This window comes from Nyctereutes procyonoides, unplaced genomic scaffold, assembly GCF_905146905.1.
Source record: "Nyctereutes procyonoides isolate TBG_1078 unplaced genomic scaffold, NYPRO_anot_genome, whole genome shotgun sequence".
Taxonomy (NCBI): Eukaryota; Metazoa; Chordata; class Mammalia; order Carnivora; family Canidae; genus Nyctereutes; species Nyctereutes procyonoides.
In genome coordinates this window covers 3,730,672-3,743,717 of record NW_026575151.1, presented here as the reverse complement: position 1 = coordinate 3,743,717, position 13,046 = coordinate 3,730,672, and the positions used below count along the sequence as shown (strand labels likewise).

The window sequence follows — 13,046 nt, the reverse complement described above, 5'->3', positions numbered from 1 at the left end:
ATAACAAATGCAAGATAATGATTTTACTGTAGTGATTACAATCATCTTGTGACTGGTGAGAGAGAGTAGTCCAGGGTAGATAGGCAATAATTACAAAGCAATGCTAAGAAACCAAAGAAGAAGCATATTTAGGTTTGGGTCTGGAGTGATGAGAGAATGTTAGTAAAGACTTCACACAGGAGATGATATGAATTGAATCTTGCAGAGTAAGTTGCCCTAGGCTGACCCATGATGGCAAAACCTATCTTCCTGAAGGAGGCCTGAAGATAGGATAAATCATATTGCATTTAGGAAGCCATTAATAGTCCAGTATGGATACAGAGCATGTTGTTTGTGAGCAAGCAGTAGAAAGGAGGGCGGATATGACACAGTGCCTGGCACACAATGGGTGCCACCTAAATATTTGTCGATTGAATGGCAGATAAAGAGGCAGAGATCAGATTGTGGAGACTCTGTATTCCATGAAAAAGAGTTGGCCAGTGGGCACAACTGGAAGAAATAAAGCAAAGGAATGTCATGACCCAATTTAAATATTATGAAGATCACTATGGCAGCACTTCCCAGAAATAAATACTCTGCTCTTCAAAAAAATCACTTAAGAAATATTGAGGATCTAGCCTAATATAGTGACAGTGAGTTTGAAAGAAACCAGTGTGGTCACTAAATGAAGGTCATGATGGAAGGAAGAATCTAGGTTGACTCTCAGATGGCACTTCAGTGTTTAGGGGGATAATGGGAACTGATAACCAAAACCAGGATTACAGGAAGTAGAACAGATTTTAAAGACAATATGATTTAGTTTTAGAAATTCTGAGTTTGAGGATGTTTTTGAGCTATTCATGTTGAGGGGGTCTATTGGGTACTTAGAAATCTAATACCAAGGATCATAAGAGTGGCCCAAATTAAAATACAGATCTGAGAATACTTGATAGACAATGAGATTAAATGTAGTCAAGCAAAGAAATTGTGTTAAGTAACATAAAAATAGGGCTGAGGAAAGAACCCTAAGGACGAACAAATTCATGAGAAGGGTGTAGTAAGTAAGCACAGTCAAGAAGGAGATTGATAAGAGTATTCTGGAAGGCAAGAACTATGTAACACATGAGAAGTGTCAAGAAGAGGGACATTGACAGTTTTAAAGGGAATGAGGCATGAAGTAATACAAAAAATAGATTTGGCTTTCAATGATTTGTCAAGTAGGAAGTTGTTAATGATTATAGAAAAAGTTCTTTTAGTAGAATGACGGTAGCAGAGTCCAAATTGCAATAGGTTGGCAAAAGGAAAGAAAGTAATGAAATGGAGCCAGTCATACTTAACCAGGAACCAAGGAGCAAAAGGAATAAATTGCAAGGAACAGGAAGTCCAAAACAGTTTGGTTTTGTGTTTGTTTATTCATATTTAAGATGAATGGAATATGAATAGTTATCTGATCATACTCAGTTAACTTCACAGTCTGCCTCTAGCTATTGAGTGTATAAATCACACATAAAGGAGGAACCTCACAAATCCTGAAGGAGATTTAGATCTCTCTCTCTCTCTCTTTCTCTCTCTCGCTCTCGCTCTCTATCGTTGGAACAGCCTCCCACAAGTATAATAAAATCACCTGTGTAATTTACTTTCTCAATCCAGTGAAAAGTTACCTCCTTGGTGATGCTTTATGACATCATCAGTGTACTTCCATGTACATTTGTACTTCCAAGGGAAGTACACATGATGTACATTTGTCACCCAGAAATTCCAGGGATGGTTTTGTCAGGGAGTGTGAAACCTCCCTGGGAATTTAAATGGACATAGCTAGAACTGTTTACGTGACTCACATCACAGAGTATGTTCTTGTTAATAATCTACTAATCAATGTGTCCTTTTCCCCATGCTGCTAGTCCAGAATAGGCTCATGACCTTTGCTTTCTTGTTAATCTTAAAATTTGAAGTTTCACTGCTTCCTCAACCAAAATTCTAAACAAAACAGTGTAAAAAAAAATTTCCCCTAACTTTTCACACACAAAAAAACATGATCAATAGGACATTAATTCACATCTACCATTGTAAGAGATGTTTGGGACATTCTATTCCAATGCCACAAAATGGAAAGTATACATTTATTAAAATCACTAATCTTTGCAAGACCAGACTTAGAGCAGAAAACTATTAATTTTCCATAAGAATATCTAAGCATGTGTATCTTTTGTCTATGTGCTTTAGCTCTTTTATATATTATATTGCTAAATAAACATAGCTCTTTACATAAAGGAAATTATTTCCTTGGACAGGAGGCACAAGATATTCAGGGTTTTCTCCTTCTCTATTTTCTTTTCTGACCTTCCTCCAAATTTGCATTTTCTCAGAAGAAATCACTCCTCCTAGCATGATGGCAGAAATTAGGTCAGAAAGCTAGCAGGCAGCAAGTTTCTCCCTCAGTAACTCATTTTTCAGACATGTGTGCAGTACACAGTATTGTGTAATAGATACAGAGTGGCTCTGAAATCCAACCTTGAACAAATCTTGACTCCATCATTCACTAGCTATGTGACATTCAGCAAGTCACTTAACCTTTCTATGCTTCAGTCTCCTTGGCAAAATAGTGGTGCCCACGTCATAAAGTCCTATGAATTCTAAATGAAAGAAATGCAGATAAACCATTTTCCAGTCCTTAAAATGGAAATGACAAGAGAAAACAGGGGTATGAATGTCTGTTGAGTTATCAAGCAATGTTTGACATGCCATTGAGAAACTGCTTCTTCCAAAGCCTAATGTAGCCTGTTACCTACATTAATTTAAGTCAATTAATTTTTCTGCCCTTAGAAGATGCCATTTTCTAATTCTGCTTTCTATATATTTGAATATTAATATTAGTTCACTCAATATTTTTTCCCAAAACAAATATATGAATTCCATTAATGTCAGATTTGATATCAGGTGTTGAATAGTTTGGTTTGTTGTTGTTTTATTGTCTCTACCAGGCTAAAAATTTTCTCTTTGGTAGTAATATTTATTGCTTAGAATGTGATGGTTTTGCACTGCTGAGTTCATACATAAATTATTTTACAGATAGGGAGATAAAACATGTGTTTTTATTGTCAAGTTCTTAACCTAATGTTTTTGAAATAATTCCCCAAGTATTCTGGAGTATCACATAATTTTGACATGCAACACTAATTTTTCATCCCCTTTTATGAAACCATTAGACCGTTAAAACCATTTAGTGATACTCATCCCATCTGGGTACATTGGAGTGACATTTGCTTTGGCTTTCCCCACCTTTTTTTCTCATAGGTTGATCATTTTTGCCAAGCTACCACCTGATTAATATATTTTAGAGGCTGGCTGGCTGGCTTTCTTTCTTTTTTTCTTTCTTTCTTTCTTCCTGATAGAAGAAGCCAGTACAATGGCTACTCTTTATTGGAAAGAAGACATTTTACAGCACATTTTGAGTAAGTTAGTGTAAAGGCTCAGTGGGCCAACTGGTGAGCACTGGCATTTAATGAACTCCACAGTTAGGGCACTGCTGGGTCTCATGTTTGTGCAACCAGAACCAGATGATAGCACTCTTGTCCTCTTCATAGATACACCCCACCATTTGCTTGTTAGTGATAGGCAGAACAAAATTAGGGCCCTCCTTGTTACCTGAAGCTGCCTTTGGGGCTGGCATATTGAAATGGTCCAGTCCCTTACATGCAGCCACCATGGACTCCATTTCCAGCTCAGGCATCTCTTCATCATCAGTAGAACACCAGCTCCAGATGCTATGGAGAGCACAGCAGTGACTCCACAGTGACTGCAGGCCCTTAGGGCCTGCATGACCAGTGCTCCAACTGCACAATTAAACCTTGAAGCTGTCAGACCCACTACAAACAGCCTAGAGGAGTTGTTTCTTAATCAGTGGGTCCTCAAGGGTGAATAGTAGGCATGTTTAGACCCAAATGCATACAGGAAAAAATTTGCCCTTTGTGGTTATTTTAAAATCTAATAAAACTGATCAAAATTGGCCTGATTTTTATTATTATCATATGCTGGCAGTTCTAGACAATGTGTGGTAAAATATGTCCTCCTGTCTGTCAGGGCAAACCATCATGATTCCACCTCCTCATTTTTGGTATGCACTGCTTCATAATTCAATTTTTTCCCTTTCAAATAAATTAGTAGTTTAAGGTGGTTTTTTTTTTTTTTTTAAAGATTTTATTTATTGATTCATGAGAGACTCAGAGAAAATAGCAGAGACACAGGCAGAGGGAGAAGCAGGCTCCATGCAGGGACCCTAATGTGGGACTCGATCCTGGGACTCTGGGATCACTCCCTGAGCTGAAGGCAGATGCTCAACCTCTGAGCCACCCAGGTGTCCCAGTAGTTTAGGATTTTAAAAGGTGAAATATTTCTGTCTGAAATATTTCTGATGAAAATTCTGGGCATTTTTACCTGGTTTTATCACCTTGATTGTAATCATGGCATCAATCAGGAAAATACAAATCAAAACCACAATGAGATACCACCTCACACCAGTGAGAATGGTGAAAATTAACAAGACAGGAAACCACAAATGTTGGAGAGGATGTGGAGAAAGGGGAACCCTCTTGCACTGTTGGTGGGAATGTGAACTGGTACAGCCACTCTGGAAAACTGTGTGGAGGTTCCTCAAAAGAGTTAAAAATAGAACTGCCCTATGACCCAGCAATTGCACTACTGGGTATTTAGCCAAAGATACAGATGCAGTGAAACAGCAGGACACCTGCACCCCAATGTTTATAGCAGCAGTGTCACAATAGTCAAGCTGTGGAAGGAGCCTTGGTGTCCATCAAAAGATGAAAGAAGATGTGGTCTATATATACAATGGAATATTACTCAGCCATTAGAAACGACAAATGCCCACCATTTGCTTCGACGTGGATGGATATGGAGGGTATTATGCTGAGTGAAGTAGGGCAATTAGAGAAGGACAAACATTATAAGGTCTCATTCATCTGGGGAATATAAAAAGTAGTGAAAGAGAATAAAGGGGAAAAGAGAGAAAATGAGTGGGAAATATCAGGGAGGGTGACAGAACATGAGAGACTCCTAATTCTGGGAAATGAACTAAGGTTAGTGGAAGGGGAGGTGGGCGGAGGGATGGGGTGACTGGGTGACGGGCACTGAGGGGGGCACTTGACAAGATGAGCACTGGGTGTTATGCTATATGTTGGCAAATCGAATTCCAATAAAAATATACAAAAAAATAATTAGTTTAAAAAAAGTAATTAAAAAACTATCTTAAAATGGATTGTAGATCTAAATGTCAAACAAATGAATAAATTTTTTTATGAATAATTTTTTTAAAGAAATGTAGGTAAAAGTCTATGGCCTTGGATTAGGCAAAATTTTTTAGATTGATTTCTTAGATATGACACTGAAAGCATAATTCATGAAAGAAAACATGATAAATGGATCTTTATCAAAATTTAGAACTTTTCTTTGAAAGACATTAATAAAATGGTAAAAGAAACCACAGACTTGTGGTATTTGCAAATCATATCTGATCCTAGAATTTATAAAGAACTCTCAAAACTCAATAATAAGAAAATAACTCAATGAAGAAATCAGCAAAAACAAATGAACAAAGGGGAAAAAAGAGAGACAAACCAAGAAACAGACCCTTAACTATAGAGAACAAGTTGATGGCTACCAGAGGAAAGGTGGGTGGGGGAATGGGGAAATAGGTGATGGTAATTAAGGAGGGCACATGTGATGAGCACCAGATGTTACTGGAAGTGTTGAATCACTGTATTGCACACCTGAAACTAATATTACACTGTATGTTAATTACACTGGAATGAAAATAAAAAATTAACAAAATAATCATGGCATCATCACTTGTTTGAAAACAAAAGGTGAACAAAGAAATAAATGGACAATATTTATACTGAATGAAAATTGGACTTAAAGTTACAGCTGTAACAAAAAGTAGAGTTTGACCATTCTCTGCAGATATTCTGCTTCTCAATACAATTCCTTTCCCAAAAGAAAGAAAAAAAAAGAAAGAAAGAAAAAGAAAACTCAAAACTAAAATTTTATTTATTGCAGTGTTTCTTATATCGAAGTGGATATCTCCAACTTCATATTTCTGTTTGGTTTGGGGGCTGAATATGGACTATAGGGGGAAAGGGCAGCATAAGGCAAAGTCTTTTCATTTGAAGAATTGTGTACAATGGATTTGGTTTTGTAAAAATGTGAAGTACAAGTTCTTAAATACTTGCCGGCATTTCAATCTTTGTTTTTCCTTTATATTGAGTTTTTTAAAAAGTAACAAAGTAGGGTGATATAAATTCCTCAAATTCATTGTGGTCCTTTATTTCTCCAGGCATTTTTGGACAGAAACTGGAAGACACTGTCCGTTATGAGAAGAGATATGGGAACCGTCTGGCTCCAATGTTGGTGGAGCAGTGTGTGGACTTTATCCGACAAAGGGGGCTAAAAGAAGAGGGTCTCTTCCGACTGCCAGGCCAGGCTAACCTAGTGAAGGAGCTCCAGGATGCCTTTGACTGTGGAGAGAAGCCATCATTTGACAGGTAGATTTCAAGAGTTAAGTAATCATCCTTCACTGAGAAATCCAAACTAAACGGAAAGAAGGCAGTGAGTGAACTAAGATGATATAACCTTAACTGATGTTATAATGGTTTAGAATATGGATTATATAAGCCATACAAAGATGGTTTGTTTTTATTAATTTATAGAGTCAAAAAAATTAACACTTTAGGGACGCCTGGGTGGCTCAGCAGTTGAGTGGTTGAGCATCTGCCTTTGGCTCAGGGGATCAGGGATGGAGTCCCTCATCAGGCTCCCTGGCGAGGAGCCTGCTTCTCCCTCTGCCTATGTCTCTGCCTCTCTCTGTCTGTGTCTCTCATGAATAAATAAATAAATCTTTTTAAAAATTAGCACTTTAGGTATCTTTCTCCTCCATACTTTTGTCCCCCTTAAAATATTATTTATTCTTTTCCATTGGTCCTAAATTAACACTATTTTAAACTTTTGTGTCAGAAAAGTCTTCTCTTGTTCACAGTTTTTTTTTTAATTCTTTCAGCTAAGAGATATTACAAGTATTAATAAGCAGAGATTGGGATATTGGCAATGTAATTAAAGTAACTGTTTTTAATAATAATTATAAAAGCACTATATTTTTAAATATGTAGCTTCACCTTAATCTAGAATTGATTTACAAAGAATCAAGGAGAAGTATAGCATAATAGAATTCGGGAAATAATGGAAGTTTCAGAAGAACATATAAGCATCCATAACTCTGCTAATTAAGAGTTAAACACTTATGGTAATGTTTTGTAAATTACCTCCTTCTCGTCACTCTTTTTAACTTAGTAGAAAATAGTAATTTTTTTATCCTGATATTATCAATTTAGCATAGTGATATTTTTCATGTTACTATTTGAAATATCCCCAATATTTTTCATGTTACTATTTGAAATATCCCCAATATTACAATATATTTTAGCTGAATACTTGATGGTTGGCACCCTCTGTAAGCATAATTTTTCATATCTAATATTACACTCTACAAGTATATTGTTCATAACCATTTCAACAATTTGGACATTTATGTTATCATTTTTATCACTATAAATAATGTTGTAGAGGGCATCTATTTACATAAATATTTTCTATTTTTGGTTTATTTCCTCAGGAGAGATTCTCAGTATTGAGCTTTGTGGATAAGAATACTCTTACTACTTGAAAATTGAAAATTATATACTAAGTATCATTTTGCTTTGGAAGCATAGAATTATTAGTACACAGATATATAGACACAGATCTATGGAACAGATAGACAAGTAGATACTTGAATACATACTATAAGACAAAGGAAGCACCTTTGGGAATATGGGCTACTTCTAATAATCCAAGAAATGCACATTATATTATTTAATGTCCTTCTACTAGTTACATCAGCAAAATCTTGAATAATGGTAATACTCAGTGCTAGCAAGGTATATAGGCTAGGTACCTTGATGGTGAGAATGCAAATTATTTTAGTCTTTCTAAAGAAATTTGGTAATATATTTTAAAAGCGTTTTAGCAGGAAATTCTAGTCCTAGAAAAAATCAGATCTGTAGAAAAAAAATTTAAGTGCAAAGTTGCTTATTACAATTTTAATAATAATAAAAATAACACCAATCTATTATCTCCAGCAGGAGAATATGTTAATTAAATAATAGTGCATTAATATAGTAAAATGTTACACAATTATTAAACTTTTGGAAATATGCTAATTATACAGTCATAAGTAGAAATAATAAATGGAAGAATAAGACAGGAGCAATTAATTGATTAACATCCTACCTGTTGAAAGTATAACAGTTTATAGGCATTCCTAAATTATCTCTGAAAGATAAAAATTAAATGTGAAGACAAAAACATGAATTCAAAACCAGAGTTGGAGAGCAAATTTCAAGAATACAGATATACTTTGGCAGGGGAGCCCCATGTCTTATTTTATACTTTGAAGAAGAAAACCTAAACAAGTAGTTAAAATTCAGACCTATTCACAGGATATACACATTGTTTATCTAGACAAAATGCAATTTTTTGGCTCCAAAATTGAATGAAATTTGTCAGGGAGATCCTCATAATAAAATATCATATAATGAGATAAACAACATCTTCTACAATGAACTTCATGTGACATTAATAAGTTTCAATGGCCTTTTCTTATATTATATATGACCTAATATATATGCAGATGACATTATAGAAAAGTATATTTATTAAAAATTATTTTGCTATAGGTATTTACAGTTTGGTTATTATAACAAGATTCTCACTGATGTGAAAGAATGGAAGGATATTTTATAAGTTTTAGGATACCTATAAGAAAAGATGCCCTGTAAGCAATTATCTCCAAATCATGCTCTTAATAACTGAGCTGACAATAAAATACTGTGCTTATATAAAATATGATCCCACTTATAAAGAAGTATTTATTTTTGTATGAAATACTTTAATGCACACACAGACTGAAGGAAAGGTAACAAAAGATAAGCACGGATTTCGTGGGATAATGAATAATGAATAATGAATGATGAATGATTTTTTGCTTTCTTTTTTTAATATTGTGATTCCATTACTTTTAAAATCATAAATTTATTCTGAAAGATCTTTTAATTACCTGGTGATTTTATGCTCTGGAAAAAATTTCTTCTCTTTTAATTTCTAAAGAGTAATTACAGAAGCTACCTGTCAACTAGAAAACCTATAGAAGAGAGTTGCAGAGAGTATTTCAGCGTTAGCACTATTAATACAGTAACGCCACTAGCATCCTGCAAGGAAAAGAGTGTCATACATTTGCCCAGTCATTCAGTGTTTCAGGGTTTCTACACTTGTGTAACATGCCACCCCAAAACTTTGTGACATAAGTCATAACAACCGGTATTGCTTGTGGTTCTGCACTTTGGGTAGGAGTTGGCCAGGAAGCGCTCCTTTCTCCTGCACATGATGTGGATTCACACAGATCAGTTAGGTCTGAAGGATCCAGGATGCTTTTACTCAGATGTCCAGAGCCTTGTCTGAGATGGCTAACATGGCTGGGGGCTGCTTGGGCCTTTCTTTCTCTCTCTCTCTCCTCCTCCTGTCCTCCTCATCCCTCCCTCCCCTTCCCTCACTTCCTTCCTCCTCCTTCCTCCTCCCTCATGCCCTCTTTTCTCTTTTTTTTCTCTGTAAATATCACATCTAATAGAGCGACTCTTCATATGGCCTTTATCTCTAGCAGATTACTCAGACTTGGTGACATGATACCCCAGGGTTCCAAGAAAATGAAAATGACAGTTTGTAAGCCTCACGAGGGCCAGGTCCAGACTATAGTGTGATTTTGGTGCAGTCTATTGGTCAAAGCAGGTCACAAGACAGGCCAGCCTACATTTGAGGAGAAGGGAAATAAACTCTGCCACTTGATGGAAAAAGGGGTAAGCGTATAAAGAGAAGGAAGATTTGCAGGAGGCTATTTTTAGAGAAAATCACTATAGGTTTAAAGTCTGGAAATCAAGTGGAGTAAATCCTCTTTGTTCTTAAGATTGTTTTGCCAATTCTAGGTCATTTACATCTCCATTAAAAAAAAAAAGAAAAAAAAGGAAAAAAAAAAAAGAAAAAAAAAGAGAAAATAAAAGGAAAAAAAAGAAAAAAGAAAAAAAGAAGAAAAAAAATAATAAAAAAAAGAAATCTAGCGTATGCTTATTAAGTTGTACAAAAATGTCTGTTAGGATTTTGATTGAAATTTCACTGAATCCAGAAATCAACTGGGAGAAAATTTTGACATCTCAAAAATATGAAATCTAATTCATGAACATAGCCCATCTCTCCATTTCATTAGAACGTTCTACATTTCCATAAGGTTTTGTATTTTTCAATGTTAAGATCTTGCTCCATATAAATAATATCCTTAATATTTATAGATGTTCCTGTAAATAGTATTATTTTTAATATTTAATTTTCCTATTGCTCACTGCTGGATTATCCAAATGCAATTGATTTTTTAAAAGATTTTATTTATTTATTTGAAAGAGAGAGAACACAAGTGGGGGAAGAGGGGTAGTGACAGAGGCAGAGGGAGAAGCAGACTCACCACAGAGCAGGGAGCCCAATGCAGGGCTCAATCCCAGGACCCTGGGATCATGACCTGAGTCGAAGGCAGATGCTTAACCTCCTGAACCACCCAGGAGCTCACAATTGATTTTTTAGTATATAGATCTTTTGTCCTACCAACTTGGCAAGTTCATTTATTAGTGCTAGCAGGACTTACGTAGATCCCTTAGAATTTTCTTTGTACATATCTTGTTGACTTTACCTAGCGAGAGTTTTATCTCTTCCTTTTCAATATGTAGGCCTTGCATTTCCTTCCTTTTCTCTCTCTCTTTCTTTCTTTCCTTCTTTCTTTTCTTTTCTTTTCTTTCTTTCTTTTTTCTTTCTTTCTTTCTTTCTTTCTTTCTTTCTTTCTTTCTTTCTTTCTTTCTTTCTTTCTTTCTTTCTTCTTCTTTCTTTCTTTCTTTTGCCTGTTTGTACTTGCTAAGAACTTGGTAACCATAGAATCATAGTAGTGAGTGGACATACTTTTCTTGTATGTAGAGGGAGCTTTTCAGTCTTTCACTATGATGTGTAATGGTAGCTATAGGATTATTGTAGATGACCTTTATGAGATAAGGAAATGTCCTTTTATTTCTAGTTTGCCGACATTCTTAATAAAGAGATTCAAACATTCTTAATAAGGAGATTCAAATTTTATAAAATCCATTTCTTTCTGCATTTATTACAGAAATTATCTGATTCTTCCCTTTTGTGATGTTAATATCCTGAATTACATTAATCTATTTTCAAATGTTAAACCAACTTTACCTTGCTAGGATAAGCCACATTGACTTGTGGTGCATTACACTTTTTATATATTGCTGTATTTGACTTGCAGATAACTTTTTAAGGATTTGGGGACCTACATTCATCAAGGATACTGACCTATGGATTTCTTATACTATCTTCAACTAGTTTTGTTATCAGAGAAATTCTGATTAGTTAGCAAGTTAGCAAGTGTTAGTTAGCAAGTGTCCCGTCAATTAGTTAGCAAGTGTCCCGTCTATCCTTGTTTTCTGAAAGAGTATGTGTATTTTGTACTATTTCCTCCATAAATCTTTGATAAAATTTACCAGTGATGTCATTTAACCCTAAAGTTATCTTTATGGGGAAGTTTTCGGAGATGGCTTTTCTAATGTTTCTTGTGCCAGTTTTGATAATTTGTCTCTTTCATGACATTTTCCCGTTCCATGTAACTTTTCAAATTTAATATCATGAAGTTGTTTATAATATTCTTTTTTTTGTAATATCTGTAGACTTTTTAGGAAAGTCCTCTCCTTCTCTTCTGATATTAGGGAATGTTTCATCGTTTTTTTCTTAGTCTATTTATGTGTTATCAATTTCATTAAGCCTTAGAACCAGTTTTGGTGTCATCGATTTTCTCTCTTTTAAACATGTTTCTCATATACCTTGTTAAACCTGATAGTTGTTCTTTCCCTGGTAGCTGTTCTGCGTTTAGCCCCATAGGATGTTTCCCTCTGCAGGCTCATCTTGGTATTTAGATGAAGACTTAAGAAGACATATGTGTAGATTTCAAGACATCCTTTTGTGCAAATCTCCCTCCTCTCTAGTAGTCTGTATCACAAATGACAACTGCTTCAACCTTTCCAAACTGTAATCTCTGTCTCTTTACCTTGAGGGGACTGCTCTTCTCTCTTTAGAGTTCCGATCCCTGTCCCAGACTCTGGTGAGTGACGATTCACAAAGGCTGGAGAAAGCATAAGATTTACCTCATTTGATTCCATACTCTTAAGGGTCACATTTTTGCACTATTGTTCAATATCATTAAAAAAGTTGTTTTGACTAGTTTTCTCATTTTTGATAGAAGATATAATACCTGTTACTCTGTGAAGACTGTGAACAGATTCTCATCCATAATTCTGAACTCCTGCTATATGTGTTGTCAGGACCCCTCCTCTGGGGGTGGGCAGGTGGCTGGGTAATCCGCCTAGGTTAGGGCTTGGTTCTCTAACCTTTGGTACTTCTCTGCTCTTTGATCTACTCTCTAGACTCTTGTTTTGCTCCGTGAGACTTCTTCCCTGCCCCCAACAAGAAATGGCTCATTTTTCTAATTGAGTAGTTTCTCAGTCTGCTTCCTGCTCATAGAAAGCTGGGGGTCTTAAATACTCTTTTCATTTTGAACTGATATTGTCCCTTTTATTCCAAGTTGCCATAGTTCCTTTAAAAACCTTGGAAGTGTCAAATTATAATCCTCCTGCTGAAACAAAATCACATCCATAAATCCCTTTATATTAGGTCCTACCATATGGGGTCTATGAGGATTTTATGGAACAACCTTAAAATTCGCTCTAAATCCTTTTGTATTGCTGAGAGAATCTGTAAGGTGCTGCCTTAAGTCTTTCAGAGGTTTTAATGAAGAATCTTAAATCACACCATCATCTGGTCTTTATCTTCAGGTCATGTTTGACTGGCAGCACCCTGGATTTTATGTTTGC

The 13,046-nt window shown here is 35.5% G+C and overlaps 1 protein-coding gene across 10 annotated transcripts in view; it reads left to right on the top strand.

Annotated features, from left to right (window-relative positions):
* The window catches only part of ARHGAP24 (Rho GTPase activating protein 24), a 726,334-nt gene that overhangs the window by 662,408 nt on the left and 50,880 nt on the right, over nt 1-13,046 (top strand). For all 10 annotated transcript variants that reach the window (XM_055312959.1, XM_055312961.1, XM_055312960.1 and 7 more), the window contains one exon: nt 6,329-6,536. In XM_055312959.1, the coding sequence (XP_055168934.1) occupies nt 6,329-6,536 (208 nt within the window). The remainder of the gene's footprint in view (nt 1-6,328; nt 6,537-13,046) is intronic.